This window comes from Dipodomys spectabilis, unplaced genomic scaffold (genome assembly GCF_019054845.1).
Source record: "Dipodomys spectabilis isolate Male_0828 unplaced genomic scaffold, ASM1905484v1 ptg000128l, whole genome shotgun sequence".
NCBI classification, from domain to species: domain Eukaryota; kingdom Metazoa; phylum Chordata; class Mammalia; order Rodentia; family Heteromyidae; genus Dipodomys; species Dipodomys spectabilis.
In genome coordinates this window covers 1,520,001-1,543,209 of record NW_024870805.1, presented here as the reverse complement: position 1 = coordinate 1,543,209, position 23,209 = coordinate 1,520,001, and the positions used below count along the sequence as shown (strand labels likewise).

Below are 23,209 nucleotides of genomic sequence, written 5' to 3'. Positions count from 1 at the left end.
CCCCCGCGGTCCCCCCCAGCATCCCCCCCCCCCGTGGTTCCCCTCCCCGTCTCACCCGCGCCGCTCTCCTGACCAGCTGCGACCCTTTCCCCTCCTGCGCAGCGCACCAGTCACCACGCTGCGACCCCTGTGGTGCACGCTCCGTGGAACCTGTAATTTGGAATCTTCTGATTCCATCACAAATGACCCCTTGGTTTAAAGCCTGGATGGAGGGGGCCGCTGCGTCCGGTGAGGGCGGAAGGCGCCGCGGAGTCCACGCAGGGACACGGCTCTGTGCTCAGCCAACCCGTCTCCCCTGAGAGGAGCCTTCCCTCCCAGGAGGGGACCCGAGGGCCGCTAGTACACAGGACGCCCATGGACGCGCTGCTGTCCCCCCGGCCCCACGCGGCGGACACCGGGAACACGAACCCGTGGCTGAATTACACCATCAGCCCCAACGCTTTTCACAAGCGCTTAAACAACATTGAATCGGGCCTTAAACACAAGAAAAGGGGAGAGCAGCACACAAGACGGACCTTTACACTAGGTGAGATACCCCGGGGCGGAGTTTCCCACGGAGGATGACATCCACCTCTCCCCCTCTGAGGACAGAGTCCATCTCTCCCTCCAAGGCTGGAATCCGCCTCTCCCTCCGAGGGCAGCAGGACTGGGCATTCTCAGATTTTGCAGAATCGATTTCTTCAGAGCTGCTGGTAGTAGCTGGGAGCCACAGGACATGCCTCTCTAATTTGCGTTGATGAAAGGTAATGTAAGGGGTGCATTTTCGTAGGAAAACAATCATTTGTGACTAACAGAGAGGCTTCGGCCTGAGACTGTATTTGAGGCCAGAGCCAACCAGAGAGCCCGGCTGAGAGGCGGGTTCCTGCGCAGAGGCTCCATGTGCAGGTGGACGGGGCTGGCTGCCCCTCTGCTCTCTGAAGTCAAGGGGACCACAGAGGACAGACCCTGTGCCCGCATACCCTCCACTTGTGAGCAAATCCACATACCACGGCCTTCCTCTGGCCCCGTCGGCCAGACGCCAGACCCAGCACGCACACACACCGTGCATACAGAGGCTTGCGCTACAATGCTAGCTCAGCTCCAAGGCTAGATCCTGGGTCCCGTGTGGTTCTGGGATGGGAGCTGTGGTCCATTGGTCATAGCATCAGCAAGATCAGTACCGGTGGTAAGACGTGGAGAGACGCAGCTCCTCTTCTCCCAGGTGATCCTGCGTGCTAATCACTCAACAGGACGTCAGCAGAGTCCACAACGACGCTTCTGGAGGATGATCACTCCTGCCTTCCCGGGGAAAGAAATCTGCTCGCACTGAAAGCCGCCTGGTTGCAGGTGGCCGTGGTCTCGTGCCCACTCTCACACCACCTTTGAGCCGGTTTTCCCTTCAGGTTTCACACTCCAAAGCAGCATAGGGGTGGACGGGGAGATGGGTGAGGTGTTGTTTTAAAAGGAAAGACTCCCACATATAACTGGTTATTTACCTCTGTTGCCTTTTACATGCATGTCCCATTACCAGGACTATTCCATCATCATCACCACCACCGCCATCATCATCACCATAACCAGCGCACACCAGCTTATCCCTGCTCACACCAGCTCACACTAGCTCATCCCAGTTCATACTAGCTCATCAGCTCACACCAGCTCATCAGCTCACACCATCTCACACCAGCTCACACTACTCACATCAGCTCACACCAGCTCATCAGCTCACATCAGCTCACCAGCAAACACCAGCGCACCGGCTGACGCCAGGCCCTGTGGCCAGCACGCCAGCTGAACTCCAGCAGCCCAGCCCCTCTTTACAGAGGTTGTGTTAGGGATGAGGCCCGGTCTCTGCCCGTGTGGAGGAGGCCTGCCCTCAGCTTTATGTCTCCTCCTCCAGCACTGGGGTTCTGTGACTGTTTAGACTGACTCAGGGGAAATGCTGTGTGACAAAGGTCAGTGCACAGTTCTCAAATTAGCTTCCTCCCTCTCTGGCCTCCCATTGCACCCCTCAAGGCTGACAATGGCAGCATCCTCTGGACGCTTGCATGGCAGGAAAGGGCCAGAGAGCATGGCTGCCGTCCAGGACGGCAAAGGAGGGAAAGTGGGTAGATAGCGCTCTCTCCAGCCAGCGATACTGGCTGGGTCCCTGAGCTTCCCCAGGCCAGGCCCCCACAGAGGCCGCCGAGAGCCAACCACGGGAGTGCAGCAGTGTGCGGGAAGCTCCACGCTGCTCCTGACCCCCAGTCTGCCCTGCGTGGTACCCATGTCTCCATGGAAAGCCAAAGGCAACTGACTTGCTGCTGATTGGATGATGCTAGAAACGGATCTTTGGGGAGTGACAGTGCACTCTTCTTCTTCTTTTTTTAAACATAGTTTTGTTTTTATTTTGAAGAAGCCAAAAATCTAAAAAGAAAAAAGAATGAAGGATCCTGTGGTTTCGTGAAGATGCAGAAAACGGAATTTTATGGTACATTCAAAGTGTAAAACCTGCATTACTATTGAATACAAACTGATTTTACAATAAACTTAAGTTGTGTACTATTTTTAAGCATCAACGAATAAGCATACTTGGTTTTCATAACGATGTTAATTTCTGACATGATGAAAACAAACCTGCCAATCACTATTTTGTCTCAGAACATGGGTAGTTGCTTTTGCTTTATTAAAGAGAAAAGAGCTTAGTTCACAGAGAATTCCTGAGAACTTAATTAAGAAAAGTAATCCAAGTTCTATTCTTCTATCATGATCACTATTACTCCACCAGGCTGTTCTGATTCAAGCAACCATGTAGTATGGATCTCTTAAAAATATAGCGCACAGCTAAAATCATTAAAACATGTATTTATAAGAAATATAAAAAATAATAATTCCCAAGTTTTTCTAAAATGGACATTTGATAGAGAGGGAGCGGGAGAGAGAAATCAGTGATAATCTCGTTCCAACAACTTAGGGAGTCTCTGTGTGAATCTGAGATAAACTCAGGTCTACAGTTCTCATGGATGGACAAGGAAATTCAGCTATGAAACGTGAGGGAGTGAGCGAGTGGAAAGGCTCAGGACGATTACCAGGAAGTGCTAATTGTGTCTGGGTAGACGGTAGGGGCGGGGGATGGGTGCTGCCTGTTCGGCTGTGAGGCCAGTCACGGTGAGCACTGCATGTCCATGTGATCAGCATGAGCCATTGTCCTGGGATCCCTCCGCCCCCCCCACCCCGCCCTGTGGGGCTTGCTGGGTAATAAATTCACATGCCAAGTCAACATGGTTGGCTTGTTTCTGTCACACGGATGGTAGAATTCTATCTGACTTAAGTTTGGCAGACGTACGTCTTAACGTGGGCCCGTAGCTATTAAGTATTTGTCAAGCATCAAGAGCATAACAGTAGCTGGGTCTGGTGGCTCCTACTTGTAAACCCAACTTCTCTCTGGAGGCTGAGGGGGGAGGATCAGAAGTTGGAGGACGGCAGGATTCTGTCTCAAGACAGGACCCAGAAGTGTTGGGTGTGTAGATTTGGAGAAGGCGGGTGTGAGGCCTTTGCACAGATTCAGTCCCCAGAGCCCAAAACAAAACAAAACAAACAGAAAGATCATAAAAGCAATCTTTCCATTTGGAAGCGTTATTGCAGAGTTGCTGAGGGGCAGGTCCGGAGGGTCCTTACCGCTGCTGTTATTCATGTTTCTGTTTCTGTCTGCACATCTGTGTTAATGCCGTGCCTCTTCTGAGAAGCTGCAGCCTTTCATGCTTTATGAAGGTTTCCTGCATCTGTCTGGGGAATCCTCTTCCTCCTTCTTTTTCATTTTTTCTTTTTTCTTGCTCACCGTAACAGGATTGATTCAGGCTCCTGGGTAAAGGGGAATTGTGTTAACTAGAAAGGACTTGTGTTTGGTTTGGAAATCTTCATGTTATTATCATTCCGTGGAAACAGATGTTATGTCCGGCAGTAGGTGCTGCTGACAGCTGACCTGTGGCTTCACGCTTGCCAGTATTTACCAGGAATTTTACAGTCAGGAAATCTATCCTGATTTCTCCTGTGTAAGGACATCAGAATTGCCTAATCTGTGTGGCAACTCCTGTCATCCTTGCAATACCATCAAAGTTTGAAATTAAATCCATCTGTGCATGAAAACAAATAGGAACAATATGGTTGGTACCCATTGTGCGTCAATCAAGTAGACACTGTGGTGTAGACACACGCTACTTGTAAGCAAAGCTGTTATTCTGAGGAAACTGGAGATTTACTTACTGTGTGAGAAGCAAGACCAGCCCCCAGCCGCCATCTGCAGAACTGGGACACCGGAAGGACACAGGACACAGGACCACAGCGCGCACATGGCAGTACCACTGGGAGAACCGGCCCCGCTACACAGCAGAGCCGCATCTTGTTTCCTGGGCGTTTTCAGTCAGGATCACTGTTGGCTATGTAACCAGATGACCTGAGTGCTTCAATCTCATGCTTTCTTCTCGTCACCGTGGTCATTGTTACAGATATTCCACGGAGAATTCTGGCTAAGGAAGAGAAAAGAGACACCAATGAACCAACCCTTTCACCGGCGACCCACGCACAGCCGTTAGCAGAGCAGATGCTCTGAATGCGTTGCTGCAGGGCTGGACGTGGAAGGGCTGGACATAATTGGAGGGTGAACAAGCTGGATTCAACAGTGGGAAAGAAAACCATGCTGAAACTTCAACCCAAGCGCACTGGCCTCCGAAAGGAACCCAGAGTGCTCTGTATTTCCATCTCATGTGAATGGGGCCGTGGGCTCCAGGAAAAGGCTCCAAAGAACATAGGTTTATACAAGGTTGGTGTGAGTGCTGGAACTCACCTTCCTTCCTTGGAAAATCTGTGCCCCTTTGTTCCATACTGTGTATCTTAATGAACGAGCATCGACTGCTGCTCATTAAAGAGATTCATGGGAAAGCCGCAGCATAGATGGATAGATTGTCTATCTAAAGTATTGTATTTTAGACCCTATAGAGGTTAGCTATGTCTATACGATTAGCTCTGTCTGTCTGTCTGTCTATCCTCTCCCTGCTCTGCGGCAGTGCGCATCATAAACGTCACTGCACAGACAGAGTGGGCCGCAGCGATGTGTCCGGAACTCCACGGGACAGCATCCTATGTAGCTTCCCTGCTGTCACTGCGCCGAGAAGCAAGGCAGGGACCACGTGAGCTAACCAGAGTGGGTGGGAGAGGCGAGTGGCGGCCCGCCCTGGCGGCCCTGGCCTCTTGATCGTTTCCTACTTGCTACCTGGATTGGAGGACACCCCGTGGCTTCTGTCCCGGGTTCTAGATGCACGAGCACCCATCTTAACGCTGCAGTTCCACAGCTCCCGCCCCGGCTGGGCTTTAGAGAGGGGAGGAGAGCCGGCCCAGCCCGCTACCTCCCCTCCTCTTCCCAGTTGATAGGAGCCTGGAATTGTATTTTCCAGAGTGTTAGGAGATGGTGATTGTAAGCGCTCACTAAGTTCTAGTGAAGCCCTAATGAGCCACTCTGGGGCATGAGGCAGTGCCCGCCTGACGTGGCGTTCTTGGTATCGGCCCTTCTAGCAAGGGCCCCGAGCCCCTGAGCACAGCTCTGCAGTGTCACCGGACCTCTGTTGTCCGTCACTCTGTCCTTCCTGGGCTGGAGGCCCTCTGTGGCTAGAAGCCCACGTGTACACCATATCCTAGCCTTTTCACAAGGGGAGAGGCAGACAGGCTTGGTGGAATGCTGGGGCGGGGAGGTGAGGCTGGGGCTGCCCGTCTTCTCAAGACCTGGTAGAGAAGCACACTGCCGGTCCTCATCCTGCACGGGCGGGTGGGAGCAGAGGATGCGTTCTCCTGAAAGTAAGATTGAATTAAAGTGAGATCTGTAAGCTTTGGCTCCTCAGGCATGCTTCCTGGTTGTGGGTGAGCGTCTGGCAGCATGTGGCAGCATGTGGCAGGCCCGAGCATTGGCAGGACACCCGGCCCGGAGAAGGGGCCTCCCTCAGAAGTAGAGTGATGGGTGTGTCCCGTGTGAGCACCGGGCCGGCCTCCGCCGCTCTGAGGAGCCCGAGCCTGTCTGGCAGGCTGCTGCTGGCTGCTCACATGGTTTGAAGTTCCCAGCACATGTTTTTAAAGTCAAAGTGCAGACCGTCATCTTAGAGCCATTGCTAAGAGTTGGGGGCTGGGCGGGGTGGCTGGCTGAGTGCTGGCCATTTTGATGATCTCCCTGTGCCCTGTCCCCCACAGGCCCGGGGAGGGGCCCTGCCTCCCATCTGGACCCTCAGCACAGAGTTCAGACTTAAGGACATTCTTCCTTAGAGATGGGTGTGCTCTAATTAGATCGTTTAACCGTGGTCGGCTTTTTAATGAATAACTGAGGAGTTAGTGGAGGGAGTGTGGGTGTACCCTGTGTAATATAGGGATAAGGTGCTAAACTTGATAAAATCCACAACCAGTTACATCCTCAAGAAGGTGTTGCTAGCAAGATGCTGCCATCAGAGAGATCCGTGGTGGAGCAGTCCTTCGTGTTCACCGCACGTCGCCCTTGTTCTGGGCGGAAGCCGTCCCACAGACGCTGTCCGCGCCTCTGATGTGGCCTGCCTGTCTTTGCAGCCTCCATCGCTTCCACCTGCAATGATCCGGGGACGATGCAGAACGGGACCCGCTACGGTGACAGCAGGGAGCCCGGTGACACCATCACCTTCCAGTGCGACCCTGGCTACCAGCTCCAAGGACAGGCCAAGGTCACCTGCGTGCAGCTCAACAGCCGGTTCTTCTGGCAGCCAGACCCTCCGACGTGCATAGGTATCAGCCATGCAGAGGCAGAGATTCTGTGTGTAGATGTGTGCCCATGCTGTCCCATGTGCCCCTCCTGCTGTGCTGTGTGTGGATGTGCACCCATGCCCATTGAGCTGTGCTGTGTGTGGATGTGCACCCATGCCCATTGAGCTGTGCTGTGTGTGGACGTGCACCCGTGCCCATTGAGCTGTGCTGTGTGTGGACGTGCACCCGTGCCCATTGAGCTGTGCTGTGTGTGGACGTGCACCCGTGCCCATTGAGCTGTGCTGTGTGTGGACGTGCACCCGTGCCCATTGAGCTGTGCTGTGTGTGGACGTGCACCCGTGCCCATTGAGCTGTGCTGTGTGTGGACGTGCACCCGTGCCCCATTGAGCTGTGCTGTGTGTGGATGTGCACCCGTGCCCCATTGAGCTGTGCTGTGTGTGGATGTGCACCCGTGCCCATTGAGCTGTGCTGTGTGTGGATGTGCACCCGTGCCCATTGAGCTGTGCTGTGTGTGGACGTGCACCCGTGCCCCTCCTGCTGTGCTGTGTGTGGACGTGCACCCGTGCCCATTGAGCTGTGCTGTGTGTGGATGTGCACCCGTGCCCATTGAGCTGTGCTGTGTGTGGATGTGCACCCGTGCCCATTGAGCTGTGCTGTGTGTGGACGTGCACCCGTGCCTCTCCTGCTGTGCTGTGTGTGGACGTGCACCCGTACTCATTGAGCTGTGCTGTGTGTGGACGTGCACCCGTGCCCATTGAGCTGTGCTGTGTGTGGACGTGCACCCGTGCCCATTGAGCTGTGCTGTGTGTGGACGTGCACCCGTGCCCATTGAGCTGTGCTGTGTGTGGATGTGCACCCGTGCCCATTGAGCTGTGCTGTGTGTGGATGTGCACCCGTGCCCCTCCTGCTGTGCTGTGTGTGGACGTGCACCCGTGCCCATTGACCTGTCCTGTGTGTGGATGTGCCCCCGTGCCCCATTGAACTGTCCTGCTACTGACGGCTGGGTTGGAGTTGCCTCTCAAGAGTTCCTGAAAGGTCCTTGGATGATCTGGGGCCACACGAAAATTCTATGTTAAACCTTTAAGCTTTATTTAATTATGTGAAATAAAGGGAGTAGCTTATTTAATGTACAATAATTGACATTTATCTAGCATTTCTCATCCTTAGTAATTCTTATATAAACATGGATCAGCCAAAGTACTGCAATTTTAAATTGCAAAGGGCTCAAAATTCATATCCCTACCATTACTGTTCTCATTTGCAATATGAGAAAAGGCCCCTAAGCAAAACCTCCTTACTAAAGAGCACTTTCTCTTGTGAGATGTGCTTTTCCCACAGTAGCAGCACATGCTAAATAGAATCCTGAAAGCTAGAAATTATATTGTTTCAATGAAAATGAAGACCAAAGGAAAAATTTTCTTCCAACATTTCATTAAAATTGTATTGCCTGGCCTTATTGGAAGGGTGATAGATGGTTTTGCAGCCTTTGGTTTGAATAACCATCTAAGGTGATCTACCACAAATGTGATTTTAGGGAGATACATTTTATATAAGGTAGTAATTACATGTACATTGTCTCTTCTTTCAATTAAACATTTTAATATAAAATGCCTATTTAGAGTATTTCATCTTTATTTTCAAAAGAAACTCTACTTAGCTTCATTATTTTAATGAACTATCACAGTTCAATTAGAACTTTTTCATAGTCTTTTTGAAGAATGTTAAATTTAATTAATCTTAGCAGAGAGAGACAGAGAATGGGCTGTTAGGCCACAGTTAAGGGGTTACTTTGCATACTGTGACCTTGAAGAGATTTTTGTAGTGTAAAGGAGATTTTATTCTCCCCAGCACACCAGCAAAAAAATTCTCCATTGGAAGATCCTCCGTGTTCCATGGAGAATTTAGGGAAATAATTATAGTCCCTTATCCTGGACTATTCACGAAGACAGATGAGATTTTGTGCTGTTGCCTGGTCAGACAGCAGCCCGTGTTTGCTCCATGTGTGGGGTCAGATACAGCCCATGTTTTCGTCATACGTGTGGCAGACAGCAGCCCATGTTTGCTCCATGTGTGGGGAGACAGCAGCCCATGTTTGCGTCATGTGTGGGCAGACGCTTCATGTGTGGGCAGACAGCAGCTCGTGTTTGCTTCATGTGTAGACAGACAGCAGCCCGTGTTTGTGTCATGTGTAGGCAGACAGCAGCCTGTGTTTGCTTCATGTGTGGGTCAGAGAGCAGCCCATGTTTGCTTTGTGTGTGTGGCAGACAGCAGCCCATGTTTGCGTCATGTGTGGGCAGACAGCAGCCCATGTTTGTGCCATGTGTGGACAGACAGCAACCTGTGTTTGCGTCATGTGTGGCAGACAGCAGCCCGTGTTTGCTTCATGTATGGGTCAGATAGCAGCCCGTGTTTGCTCCATGTGTGGACAGACAGCAGCCCGTGTTTGCGTCATGTGTGGGTCAGACAGCAGCCCATGTTTGTGCCATGTGTGGACAGACAGCAGCCCATGTTTGTGTCATGTGTGGCAGACAGCAACCCGTGTTTGCGTCATGTGTGGCAGACAGCAGCCCGTGTTTGCGTCATGTGTGGTCAGACAGCAGCCCGTGTTTGCGTCATGTGTGGTCAGACAGCAGCCCGTGTTTGCGTCATGTGTGGTCAGACAGCAGCCCGTGTTTGCGTCATGTGTGGTCAGACAGCAGCTTGTGTTTGCTCCATGTGTGGGCAGACAGCAGCCCGCGTTTGCTCCATGTGTGGGGAGACAGCAGCCCGTGTTTGCTCCATGTGTGGGCAGACAGCAGCTTGTGTTTGCTTCATGTGTGGGCAGACAGCAGCTCGTGTTTACTTCATGTGTGGGCAGACAGCAGCCCGTGTTTGTGTCATGTATGGCAGACAGCAGCCCATGTTTGTATCATGTGTGGGTCAGACAGCAGCCCATGTTTGCATCATGTGTGGGCAGACAGCAGCTTGTGTTTGCTCCATGTGTGGGCAGACAGCAGCCCGTGTTTACTTCATGTGTGGGCAGACAGCAGCCCGTGTTTACTTCATGTGTGGGCAGACAGCAGCCCGTGTTTGCATCATGTGTGGGTGGACGGCAGCCCGTGTTTGTGTCATGTGTGGGCAGACAGCAGCCCGTGTTTGCATCATGTGTGGGCAGACGGCAGCCCGTGTTTGTGTCATGTGTGGCAGACAGCAGCCCATGTTTGCTTCATGTGTGGGCAGACAGCAGCCTGTGTTTGTGTCATGTGTGGGCAGACAGCAGCCCGTGTTTGTGTCATATGTGGTCAGACAGCAGCTCGTGTTTGCATCATGTGTAGCAGACAGCAGCCTGTGTTTGTGTCATGTGTGGCAGACAGCAGCTCGTGTTTGCTCCATGTGTGGGCAGACAGCAGCCCGTGTTTGTGTCATGTGTGGCAGACAGCAGCCCGTGTTTGCATCATGTGTGAGCAGACAGCAGCCCGTGTTTGCGTCATGTGTGGTCAGACAGCAGCTCGTGTTTGCTCCATGTGTGGGCAGACAGCAGCTCGTGTTTGCATCATGTGTGGGCAGACAGCAGCTCGTGTTTGTTTCATGTGTGGGTAGACAGCAGCCCGTGTTTGCATCATGTGTGGGCAGACAGCAGCTCGTGTTTGCATCATGTGTGAGCAGACAGCAGCCCGTGTTTGCATCATGTGTGAGCAGACAGCAGCTGTGTTTGCATCATGTGTGGCAGACAGCAGCCCGTGTTTGCATCATGTGTGAGCAGACAGCAGCCCATGTTTGCGTCATGTGTGGTCAGACAGCAGCTCGTGTTTGCATCATGTGTGGACAGACAGCAGCTCGTGTTTGCGTCATGTGTGTGGCAGACAGCAGCTCGTGTTTGCTCCATGTGTGGTCAGACAGCAGCCCATGTTTGCGTCATGTGTGGGGCCCATTTGTATTTCCTGATCTCGGTGAGTCCTGCCGTGCCTTTAAGTGACTGTGGAATACCAGGAGCCTTGAAGGTGCTGCACGTTTCTTTTCCTTGGGGAGGCATTCCCTATAATTCAGCCTCCGTTTAAACCACCAGCCTGGGTTTAATTAGAAAGGCTTTGTTATTCTTTTTTGCCAGTCCTGGGCTTGAACTCAGGCCTGGGCACTGTCCCTGAGCTTCTTTTGTTCAAGGCTAGTGCTCTACCTTTTTGAGCCACAGTACCACTTCCGGCTTTTTCTGTGTATGTGGTACTGAGGAATCAAACCCAGGGCCTCATGCATGCTAGGCAAGCACTCTACCACTGAGCCACCTTCCCAGCCAGCCCCAGAAAGACTTTTTATTTTAACCTTGCCACTTTCACATGTTTTAACTTTGTGGAGGAACACACTCAAAAGCAACACAACTACAAGTTGATCTCTAAGAGGCAATTCAGCTCTTAGGTTCATCTAAGATATGATCAGCCCGTAAATCATTCTACACTTTTTTGTTAAAAGTATGACTTTTGGTTAAGGTGACTAGGGGTAGCCACCTAGTTTGGGCCAGAAACTATTAATTCTGTGCTCAGCAGTTTAAGGACTAGTTGTTTCAAAGGCAGGCTGGAATCATCTGCTGGTAATTGAATGATCACTTATTTTAGCAATTAGACACACCTCCCATGAGAGCTGTAATTGGAACAAGTGAACAGTGTCTTTTAATTACATCATACTTCTGTGTTTTTTTTTTTAGCAGTGGGGCCTATGTCCTCTGTAAAATATCCACATAACAGGACAGAGGCTGGTCTGATGCAGCCAGCAGGCAATTCTGTGCTCAGGATTCAAGACACTGATTAATTTCCCTTTTCCTTTTTTAAAGATAATATGTGTTGATTGTAGTTATCAATAAGCCCTAGTAAGACACAAAGGGAAGAGAAAGGCTGTTACCATCAGTAGAGTCATAGAATCATAAAATTCATGATTATATCGTCACCTATTTTGAAGTGTGTTTAAGAAACACTGCCTGAATGATTATTTTACAAGCTATAGGTTTCATTTATCAGCAAATGGCTTCTTTAGTGTTATGTTTCCTTCCAGTCATCTTTCATGGCTGCATAGCATGTCTGCAGAAGGCAGCTCTGCTTGCTCAGAACAGCAATACCATGTGTATATATGCGCACACACACACACAAACACACACACACACACACACACACACACACACACACACACACACCCCTTCAGCTTCAGCTGACTGCAGCTAAAGCTGCAGTTATTGACCCATGAAGTGGTTTAGGCACTGGTTCCTCTGGAGAGAGGTATAACGAACTCTGTGTCGCACAAAGCACACCGAGGATCATTCACAAATTGGTAAATCCCATTTTCTACAAGCTCGCATCCCTGTGGGACATTTGTCCAAGCTCATTCACAACTGTGACACTGGGTTAAGGCAAATGGGCTTCTTCCCCACAACTTAGAAACTCCGAGCCTGTGGTAGTTCTGACCTTCATAACTTAATGTGGACACAGCGCCGAATCCTCATGATAGCTGGCATTTTAAGTTCATCAAACATATATATGCCCAGGTTAGGCAGCTAACTAACTTCCTTTCCCCTCCACACAGTAGCATCTTATGCCCTACTTGGTCTCCTCTGTGTGAGATTGCCTGACTTCCCATTTCCAGGCCCGTTTCCACCTGTGGCTAATTTCTCTCTGGCTCTGCGTGGTGCCTTCCTCTCTCTCCCTGCAGGTTCCCTGCAAATGGACTTCTGTACTGTCTAGGCCGGATGACTGCTTTCCACAGGTCAAATGACCACTGATCAATGGGCCGCGCTGTTGGAGCAGGCATTCCTCCAAACCCTCTGGTCTCCGCGGTCAGGAGCCTGTAGTCATGTTTACCCGGTCCAGATTCTGTAGAATCCTCTGTCTTGGGAGCCCACATTCACTTTTTCCAGCTCCAAATTCTATAGAATTCTGGACAGCAGAAACTTAGCCTGAGTTTGCTAAATTCTCTCTTTCTTCTGTCTTTCTTTCTTTCTTTCTTTCTTTCTTTCTTTCTTTCTTTCTTTCTTTCTTTCTCTCTCTCTCTCTTTTCCCTCCCTCCCTACCTCCCTTCTTTCTTTCTTTCTTTCTTTCTTTCTTTCTTTCTTCTTTCTTTCTTTCTTTCTTTCTTTCTTTCTTTCTTTCTTTCTTTCTTTCTTTCTTTCTTTCTCTCTCTCTCTCTCTTCCCTCCCTCCCTCCCTCCCTCCTTTCTTTCTTTCTTCTTTCTTTCTTTCTCTTTTTCTTTCTTTCTTTTCTTTCTTTCTCCATGGGGCTTGAACTCTGGGCCTGAGCGCTGTCCCTCAGCTCTTCAGCTCAAGGCTGGCACTCTACCACTTGAGCCACATTGCCACATCTGGTCTTCTGGTGGCTTATTGGAGAAAAGTCTCATGGACTTTTCTGCCAGGCCTGGCTTTGAACCGCGATCCTCAGATCTCAGCCTCCTGAGTAGCTAGATGACAGGCGTGAGCCACCGGTGCCCGGCCTCTAAATTCTATTTGCTATCCCTCCCGGACCTGCAGGATGTCTGTCTAAGGACTGATCATCTCTGGAAGGGGCAAGTGCTCACATGGTTTGATGCAGATGGTGAAGAGTAGAGTACTGACACCTTGCCACAGGTCATGGGGAGGCCCCTGTGCCCAGGGCCAGCGGGGTGAGGATTTGGGTTTTACCTCTAGGCCCTTCCCTGTTGGTGAGTTTCCTGGAGCTTTGAGCTGCTTTTTCTGCTAAATTCCAATCCTGTCCAAACCATTTTGCAAGCTCTCTAGTTAAAACCTAATGGAGCTCAAAAGAGGGGCCCAGACTCAAGGGAATGCACACTCAGCCGGCTGCGGCACTCAGTTCCACCTCTCAGCCTTGAAACTGCCTCCTCTGCACTGGCCTCTCAGGAGCGGCCAGGATTTCTTGGGCTTCCTGTGAGTCAGTTCTTAAATCACAGCCGGAGCCTGCCTGCTGGGAGCAGCCCGGGACAGAGCCCCGAACCTGTTCGTTTCATCTTCCAAACCTGTTTGGGATGGAACCTTCTAGACTTTTGCCTCCCTCTCTCTGGGGGAGGGGCACCAGCCTCACGGTCTGGCTGGTATCACTCCTGAGCATGCACCTCCCAGACATGGCCAGGGCATCATTCAGAAGTTGTCTTCGATCAGATTCGAGTTTGCAACAAAAATCTCCTGGCTTTATTCTTGTTTCTTCTTTTGGAAAGCAGCTCACCCATCTCTGAGCCCTGCGGTGCACAGACCTCACAGGGCCCCTGTTTTCCAGGGCTGAGGAGTGGGGGTGACTGCCAGCGTGGTGGATTGTTTTCCTGCTTGTGTCTGTGGAGAGTTATAGGAATGTCGCCATTTAATGGAGTGATTGGCTAAAACGATCCGCTACCCCTCAGAGTCCCCCATTTTAAAAACATCACCAGCGCAAGATGTGTGTCCTTACATATCCATGCTGTCTCACCAGCTTCCTTGTGGTAGAAGATTAAAGAGAATTTCTTATCGAGTGCATAAAGTGATACTAAACATTTTCAGATTCAAGAACAAACAGGAAGCCTATTAAAACAAGCTCTCTATTACTGCTTGCCGGCACAGAGGGCAGCGTAACTAATTCTGAATTCATCATCACAACAGTGCTTCCTTCCTACAATGACTTCTGAGCAATCTCATCAAATTGTGTTTTGGAGGTAAACTTCCCATCTCAACTTCTACTTACTACACACATACACACACACACACACACACACACACACACACAAACATATACATATACGTATAAGTGTGTGTACATCTCTCTCTCTCTCTCTCTCTCTATATATATATATATACACATATATATGCCACTTAAATGGGGTTTGTTTTGCTACTTTGATGTGTGGGATAAACAGCTAGGCCCTACGCCTCCCAGAAAGCCACGGGAAGCCTACAGTGACATTTGTTCACTTAGCCAGCACTTCCAGAGCACTAATGATCTAGGAAATGTCGGAGATGTGATAGAATCAGAGGCAAAGCAAACAACAGATAGAGGTTATTTATTACATTGCACGAAGCTGTGTCCTAGAAAAAATAAATGACTGTAACCTACATAAAATGGAAAAACAATTACAAAGACCATGTGGTGATGTCCAGGGATATTTTTATCTCCAAGTTGTGTTTTGGGGGTGAGGGAGATGGAGGGGGTTTGGGTAAAATTTTAAATTATAGTCATAAAATTGTATTTGTCAATAGATTGAGAATTTTCTCTATATGTAATGTTTTATATATTATATATTACTATGTATTCTGTCATGCTTCATTATCTATAATGCATTATGTTACATATTACATGTTCTGTTGTGTTCTATTATATGTGTGTGTGTGTGTGTGTGTGTGTGTGTGTGTGTGTGTGTGTGTGTGTATCTGAAGAAGCGTGACAGAACATTTTTCAACAAGCACATGAGAAATGTTCCTGTTTTCTGGGTCCTACAGTTTTATCTCGGTAATGGACATCACAGTGCTTTGGGTGGGAGAGGCTTGGGTCCCCCCCTCCCCCCGCCCCTCGGCTAACCTCCCTGTTGGCTTTGCTCTGTGTAGCTGCGTGTGGAGGGAATCTCACGGGACCAGCGGGTGTCATTTTGTCCCCCAACTACCCCCAGCCCTACCCCCCTGGGAAGGAGTGCGACTGGCGGATAAAGGTGAACGCAGACTTCGTTATCGCCTTGATATTCAAAAGGTACGTGTCGTGCAGGGTCCCGCTCGGTCCCGCTGTCAGTTAGACTGGAAATGCTCACCAGAGGTGACTTCATGAAGTACTTCAAGCCTCTCTCTACCTTTGGTCTAGGAGAGCCCTGGGCCTCGTGTCTGCGGACACGCCCTGCATGGCAGGCACCGTGGTCCCAGTGGACACTGCCGCTGTGCGTAGAAGCACTCTGCTAGCCTGTGCACATGCGCTAAGTTCAAACACGGTCTGTCCTGCTCAGGGAGACTCCTGTGGCAGAGGCTTGATCAGCAGACCGTAGAGTCGCAGACTCTGACACGGGCATGTTCCATAGTATTTCCAGTCAGCGAGCCCCGCTCTTCTCCAGCCGAGAGGCTGATGCTTCTCCACACCGAGGACCTGGGGCTCCTCTGGCTGGAGAGCTGGAACTTCACCACGCTCAGGAAGCAAAGCTCCTCCTACGGGGGGCGGGGTGGACATACTCCATCTAGACCCCAGTTGTGGGAGTTGCGCGCATCCTTGCCTTTGGAGATGATAAAAGCTCAAACACTGATTTGATAAGACAGATTCTGTAGTATGCCCTTATTTTTGTACAGTTCATGGAATTTAAATTTTATTGAATACCACAGTTGTATCCAGTGTGACACTTCAATTGTTGACTTGAGTAGACGTGACATTTTATTATTCTGTAGACTGCCCAGGGGATTGCTCAGCTAGCCAGGGTCCCAGCGTTCAGCTGTATGTATTTAACCTCCGCGGGGCCGCTCCTCTCCTGTGGCCCGTGCATCCCTGCTCAGGGATGGGCGCCTCTCATGGGTCATGGTGAGCTCTGAGTGAGGCCTGTTCCCAGCGTCTGTAACTCTGCAGGTAAAACACAGTGACAAGCCATCACTGTCTGAGTTTACTAAAGCCCCCACCATTTTCCAAAGCAAAGGAGGCTGGCTGGCGTGTATCTGGGTATCACCGAGTGTTTGTTTAGTGCCACACTCTTACCACCGTGGTCCGTATTGTGGGGTGTGGAGGCCGGAACGAGGGAGGGCACTGGGCTGGAGCTGCCTGGGCCCGTGTGGCGCCGGCCCCTCCGTCCACAGGAACAGCTCATGAAGGCTGGTGTCGGAGGCTGGTCACAGGGGACCCACCGGGGAGGCCCATCCAGGAGGGATGATGGATCTGGATGAGGAATGGGAGAGAATTCCAGGACTGGCAGCACGGAGGCCTCCCCGGGCTCGGGCTGGACCCTGCGGTCACCTGTCCCTGGGCCGCTACACTGATACGCAAGGCCTGGAAGCCCTGCCCCGTGGGCTGGCATTAGAGCTTACATGTGTGCATAGCATTGTAGGTTCAAATACCACAGGTCTTGGCAAAGAGAAGCATATTCACGATAAATGTCACCCTAGCCTTCTATGTATGAGCTACAGTTTATATGAAGAGAGATCAGACAGGTGTGAGTTTTTCCTGCGTCCGGTAGCATTTTCAGGGTTCAATAAATAACCTATACTAATAACCAGCTCTGCCAGATACTGGGAATGGAACAGTCAAATGCAAATGACATTTTGTGAAGTATTCTAAATAAAATGATCATGCCAATAAAATTCCACTCAGTTGACACAGTTCCTACAAACCCCCCAAACTTAGTAACTGCCATCTTTCACTCCCTCATTTCTGACTTCAGAGAAGTAGCAAATAAGCAGACAGAGCCCCGGGGGCCGGGAGCCCAGGACCCTCCTGCTGTGGCAGGGGCAGCCTGGACTCCGGGCTGCCCAGGGCAGGGGGAATGGGGGAGCGTCCTCTGTCCTTCAGCAGGTGGCTGGACCCCAGGAGATTGCCTGCTGCTCTTGCTTTTCCCTGGACACACCAGACAAACTAGAACCACTTAAGCAGCACATTGTGCTAATTACCAAATGACACGGCCCTTTCTGCCCCAATTATTGAAGATTTCTGCCAACAGGAAGAAAAAACATTGCTGACTGCCTTTGTGGCGTCTTTGTGAAAGATGCAAAGACGCTCACATGAGGAGGAGAGGAGGGCGGAGGCCAGCAAGGTGACCTCAGCTCCTCCTCCTGGCTGGTCAGCAGGGCTGGACCACAGGGGGCCACCGATGGCCCTGCGGCCGTGGCAGGGGCGGGCAGTGCACTCGATCCCAGTCCTTGCCGGGGTATTAGTAAAAAGTAGAGGTAGAGACCGGGGGACGCACACATACATAGAGAAAGAGAGAGCAAAAATGGAGTGTCTGGGTGTTGTTCCCAGACGTTACCCTTGTGGGTAATGTTATATTGGCTGATTTAGCTGAGAAACCAAGAATTACAATTTTGAAGATAAAAATATATGAAGATCTTTAAAAAATTCTTTTAGGATACACAGTGATACCCACATGATATATGTTATATGTAATGCACACACATATATAGATAAATATAATTAAAAACATTCTCATAAAATTCAAATCTTGATGAGGATAATATGTTGGTAGCCTCCTGCTGTGAGTCTGTCATTAGCAAACTGGTGGGTGTTACACTTACATTACTGCTGTTACGTCTCTTCTGAGCCGAGTTGAGGGTGGCAGGCATGCAGAACACTAGTATCCAGCACAAGGGTGCTGCTGTTTTCGCATGGTGCTTGCCGCTACATTGAACTGGACTGCCTCATGCTGAAATTCCAACACAAAGGCCCGGCAGGCCTGATCCCTGAGCCGGTGCTAGGCGAGCATCAAGAGCTCACCCCCTCCCCTCCTCTCCTTGCCCTTCAGTTTCAACATGGAGCCGAGCTACGACTTCCTGCACATCTACGAAGGTGAGGACTCCAACAGCCCCCTGATCGGGAGCTTCCAGGGCTCCCAGGCCCCGGACAGGATCGAGAGCAGCGGGAACAGCCTCCTGCTAGCCTTCCGCAGCGATGCCTCCGTGGGCTTGTCCGGCTTTGCCATTGAGTTTAAAGGTACTGGGGAGGTGTGGGGACCGGCGGGGGGGGGGGGCTCTGTGAGGTGTCCTGGGCCTGCATCACCCAGGTCCCTGCCCTGGATCCCACATCCCCAGGGAAAGAACCCACCGCTCCCCAGAGAAGGAATCCCAGAGTCACACGGACAGCTCTTGCCAACACGAAATTATTTTTGATTGCCTTACTGTTCATTTTTTTTAGGTTGGAGAATTTCCTCCCAAGTTGTATACTAATTTAGAAATAATCTGGAGCCTATGCATGTAATAATTTGAGGATGCTTGAGAAATAGGTGACACTAGCTCTTGACAGCTGGTTGGTGTCTTCAGAATGGCTAGGTTTAGAGCGCGCTTGGTTTTCCTCCACTCTTCTCACCACAGACAGCCCCATGCTTCCCCTCCCTCCCTCACAGCCCCCTGTGGGCCTCGGAAGCTCTGGGCTGGCAGCGCTGGCTTCGAGACCCGCCACACCTCTCGTAAGATGCAGAGAAACCAGACAATCACAAACCCACCTCAGATCCACCGAACTCAAGCATTGTGTCCTTGGGTCCGTGCAGACAAATACATTGTTTAATGTCTAATCTCCATGTGAACCACGGAAACACAAGGCGTAACACGGAGAATCAGAGAAGGACATGTAACAGAGGACCCCTTCGCAGCGTGTCTTCTATTCACAAGGCCATGAAAATGTGTGTGCTCAATTTTGAGTTCCTTTCCTAGAGAAAACTGCAAGGCAAAAAAAAAAAAAAGACCTGTGTTGTGTGTGTGTTTGAAATTGGGTCTTGAGCTGAGCGGCTCTAATGAGCAGCCTTGAGCCTGTGTTCCTTTCAGGACCTGAGTTCAAGCCTGGCTTTTGAGGATACATTTTATCTCTGTCACATCTTCAATAGAACCATAGTTTTATGGCTTTAAGTAGATGAACTAATTTCCCCCAAAACATAAAGATGTGCAAACTTAGTGGTCTTTATTAAACTATAGAAAAATACTTGGACCCTTGGGCAGCAGAGGAGGGTCCTGTGTCTTTTGCATAAGAAGTCCTTGCAAGTGCTTGGTCTATGCCACCAAAACAAACACAGCCAAGCAAGCCGGCAGACAAACAACAAAAAGAAACACCTACCCAGAGGAGGAGAGGAAGAGAGGAGGAGGAGATGTAGGAGGAGGAAGAAGAGGAAGAGGAGGAGGAGGAAGAGGAGGAGGAAAGGAAGAGAGGAGGAAAGAGATGGAAGAGGAGGAGGTAGAGGAGGGGAAGGAGGATCTGGAGGAGAAGGGAGAAGAGGAAGAGGAGGATGTAGAGGAGCAGGATGTAGATGAGGATGAAGAGGAGGAGGAGGAGGTCGATTGCTGGGTCCCCCCGGCACTCTGAGCCAGTCAGGAGTTCAGGAAGTAAAGGACGCAGACAGCGCCAGGCCAGTGGCCCCTCTCTGTGCGCACTCTTCAGAACAGAACACCCACCTCAGTGGTTTTAGAAAGTTCTCCTGTGGCGTCTGTGGCCATGTGTCGAGGGAGGGAAGCACCTATTCCCAGAGCAGCTCCCACCAAGCAGCTCCCACCGGGCAGCCAGGCTGGCAAGAGCACCCCGCCGGGCACCGTGGAAGGGGAAGAGGCCCAGGGCATCTCACCCCGCAGCCAGCTCGGGCCCCACAAGCAGCCTCCACGCAGCCTCCAGTGTGGGAGGCACGAAGCTATCCCTAAGTGGAAATGACAAGAACTGCAGTAAAACACACAGGTTATGAAGCCGTCTAATTAGGAGCAGGGTGAATTGCGAGCAGAAAAAGGTGCAGTGATTTATCACCAAGCATCCTGCACTGACAGCCTCGTAAACAGAATGAAAAGATAGACACAGTTCATCTGAGGAAATTCAGATTAGTGCCTGGAAGTAGCAGGCTGTGTACAGAGCTCCTGGCCAGACCAGAACTCATGCTGAAAGAGATGCGGAGCAGAAGACAGCCAAAAGGCACAGGGCTGTCGATGTGGACAGACAGGGACGCTGGGGGCGCAGTGAGCTTTCAGTAGGAGAAATGAAGTCGGAGAGCCCGGTGCTTCAGACGCCAGCTGCTCAGCAACTCTGAATGAACGCCTGCATGGAAGCAAACGGGCACGATGAAACAGCTTTCCACAGCCTGCAGGCGTGTGTTCTGTTCTCTCTGAGACTCCAGGCCACCACAACAAACCCTGGTACCATTTGCAGGTATCGCACAGCTTCTCAAGAAAGCCAGTGGAGAGCACTGGTCCCACAACACCCAGCCACACTCTGCGAGACCAACACCAGCAAAATACAACTCCCGACACACCTGTGAAGAAAACACCAGCAAAATTCAACACCGACCACTCTGCGAGACCAACACCAGCAAAATACAACTCCCGACACACTTGTGAAGAAAACACCAGCAAAATTCAACACCGACCACTCTGCGAGACCAACACCAGCAAAATACAACTCCCGATGCACCTGTGAAGAAAACACCAGCAAAATTCAACACCGACCACTCTGCGAGACCAACACCAGCAAAATACAACTCCCGACGCACCTGTGAAGAAAACACCAGCAAAATTCAACACTGACCACTCTGTGAGACCAACACCAGCAAAATACAACACCAGACGCACCTGTGAAGAAAACACCAGCAAAATCCAGTTATGGAACTCGGTTTGGTGTGTGGTAGTCAGCATTGCAGATGATTTTCAGGGAAGCTCTCTGCGCCATGTTGATCGTGGGCTGTTAAAAGCGTCACAGCTTACACTTACCTGAAGGCTGTAGGGTGGCTTTCTTGCCTGGTTTTCCTCTGCTGAGCTGCACCATTGTACGTAGGTACAGTGTGAGCCCCAAAGCCAGGCCACCAGGACTGACCGTGCCACGGTACTTAGCCAGACCACCGGAGTCCGCCGTGCACTACTCCTGTCTCCCCATGGCTCTCCTACAACTGTTCGTACAATGGCAGGATTGAAGGGTGGACATTATTGGGTCTCCAAAAGGAGGAAATAACAGCAGTTCATTCATACTGATCCCAGGCCAAAAACAAACAAAAAAGAATTCAAATCTTCTACACATATTTCTCAATATTATAGCATTTCTATGACTGGCACTTGAGTAGTGAGAGAAAAATAACATGAACTTTTGCTGGGATGAAATCGTCAAACCAAAAGGAACATAGCTGGAACATTTGTTTATAATCAGAAGGGAGGGAGAGCTCAAGTTACCCTTGATAATTATTAATAACCCTGCAACTACACACACACACACACACACACACACACACACACACACACACACACACACACACACCCAAACAAACATTTTTGGTGGTATTGGGGTTTGAACTTAGGGCCTCTCACTTGGTAGGCAAGTGCTCTACCACTTGTGCCATGTTCTTGGCCATTTTGGGTGTAGTTATTTTCAGAGGGGTCTTGAGCACCGCACCAGGGTTTGAACATAGTCCCTTCCTCCCACCCAGCTTCCTTGCTCAGAGCTGGCTGCTCACACTCCAGCATTTTTCTGGGTAATTCAAGATGGAGCCCCAGGGACTTTCTGCCTCAGCTGGCTCTGACCCATGGCCTTCCAGGGCTTACCCTGAGAGATCTGGCTGTGGGCAGGAGCCACGGTGCTGGCCGAGGTGGCCGTCCTGACAGAGGTCAACTGATTACTTCCACAGAGAAACCTCGGGAGGCTTGCTTTGACCCCGGGAACATAATGAACGGGACGAGGATTGGAACTGACTTCAAACTAGGCTCCACGGTTACGTACCAGTGTGACTCGGGCTACAAGATTGAGGACCCCGCGTCCATCGCATGTGTGATCGGGGCCGACGGCAAGCCCTCCTGGAACCGCGCCCTGCCCACCTGCAATGGTGAGCCCCCACGGGCTCCGTGCGTCTGGCTTCCTGCCCCGTCTGCCTGTCCTCGCTCCCTTGAGCCTTCCCTCCCTCTGGCCCGCCTCCGCCAAGTCTCTTGCCCTCCCTCCCCCCAACTTTCCCTCCTTCCTCCCTCCCCTCTCCAGCTCTTCCTCCTCCTCCACCTCACCCTCCCTCCCACCTCTCCTCTTCACTTCCACCCTCCCTCCTTTCCTTCCTTCCCTCCTTCCTTCCTCCCTCCCTCCTTCCATCCCTCCCTCCCTTTCTTCCTTCCCTCCCACCCTCCCTCCCTCTGTCCCTCCTTCCATCCCTTCCTTCTTCCTTCCCTCCCTCCCTCCGTCCCTCCGTCCCTCCTTCCCTTCCTTCCTTCCTTCCTTCCTTCCTTCCTTCCTTCCTTCCTTCCTTCCTTCCTTCCTTCCTTCCTTCCTTCCTTCCCTTCCTCCTTTGCTCCCTCCTCCCTTCCTCTCTCCCTCCTTCCCTCCTTAAAGAATAAGAAGGTGCCCCTGGGGGCTGTGATTCGTGCTGGTGCCCTGGGTCAGCACACAGTGAGTATGAGCCTCATCTCCATCGCCTCCTTAGCTAGGGTTGGAGCTGCTCTCCTTGATTCTGGGGAACGTGACCCCTCTTTGAGTCAGATCACTGGTGACTGTAAACTTTCACTGTTTTGGTATTCTTTAACAAGAGGTACAAATAACTCTTGTCTAGGTGCTTTTCTCCTGATAGATAAAAACATCAATAATAGATAAAGGGAAGAGAGACAGAGACAGAGACGGAAAGTCACATAGAGTCAGAGAGACAGATTTGAATACTACACACATTTCTGGATGGACCTGCCTTTTCTCCATAAGGCCACCCTGGGAGTCTCACCTGACAGGGCCCTGTCACACCCAGCGGAAGCTGGCATCTTGTTGGCAAGCCCGGGCCTCTGTTCTCATGTGCTTGAGCTCTGATCTTGTTAAGGATTCTCTTCCTCCACCCAGGAATGCCCCTCCGTTCTGTCCCCAGACACAGTAAGTCTGTGGGTCTAGCTGAAAACACACCTCAGATAATGTCCTTGATAAGA

At 50.9% G+C, this 23,209-nt stretch overlaps 1 protein-coding gene across 1 annotated transcript in view; it reads left to right on the top strand.

The window, feature by feature from the left end:
• Positions 1-354: 354 nt before the first annotated feature.
• Positions 355-23,209, top strand: part of LOC122116226 (CUB and sushi domain-containing protein 1) — a 168,923-nt gene continuing 146,068 nt past the window's right edge. The window contains exons 1-6 of the mRNA XM_042689888.1: positions 355-526; positions 1,383-1,424; positions 6,559-6,750; positions 15,245-15,383; positions 18,115-18,302; positions 21,949-22,143. Of these exons, the coding sequence (XP_042545822.1) occupies positions 355-526; positions 1,383-1,424; positions 6,559-6,750; positions 15,245-15,383; positions 18,115-18,302; positions 21,949-22,143 (928 nt within the window). The remainder of the gene's footprint in view (positions 527-1,382; positions 1,425-6,558; positions 6,751-15,244; positions 15,384-18,114; positions 18,303-21,948; positions 22,144-23,209) is intronic.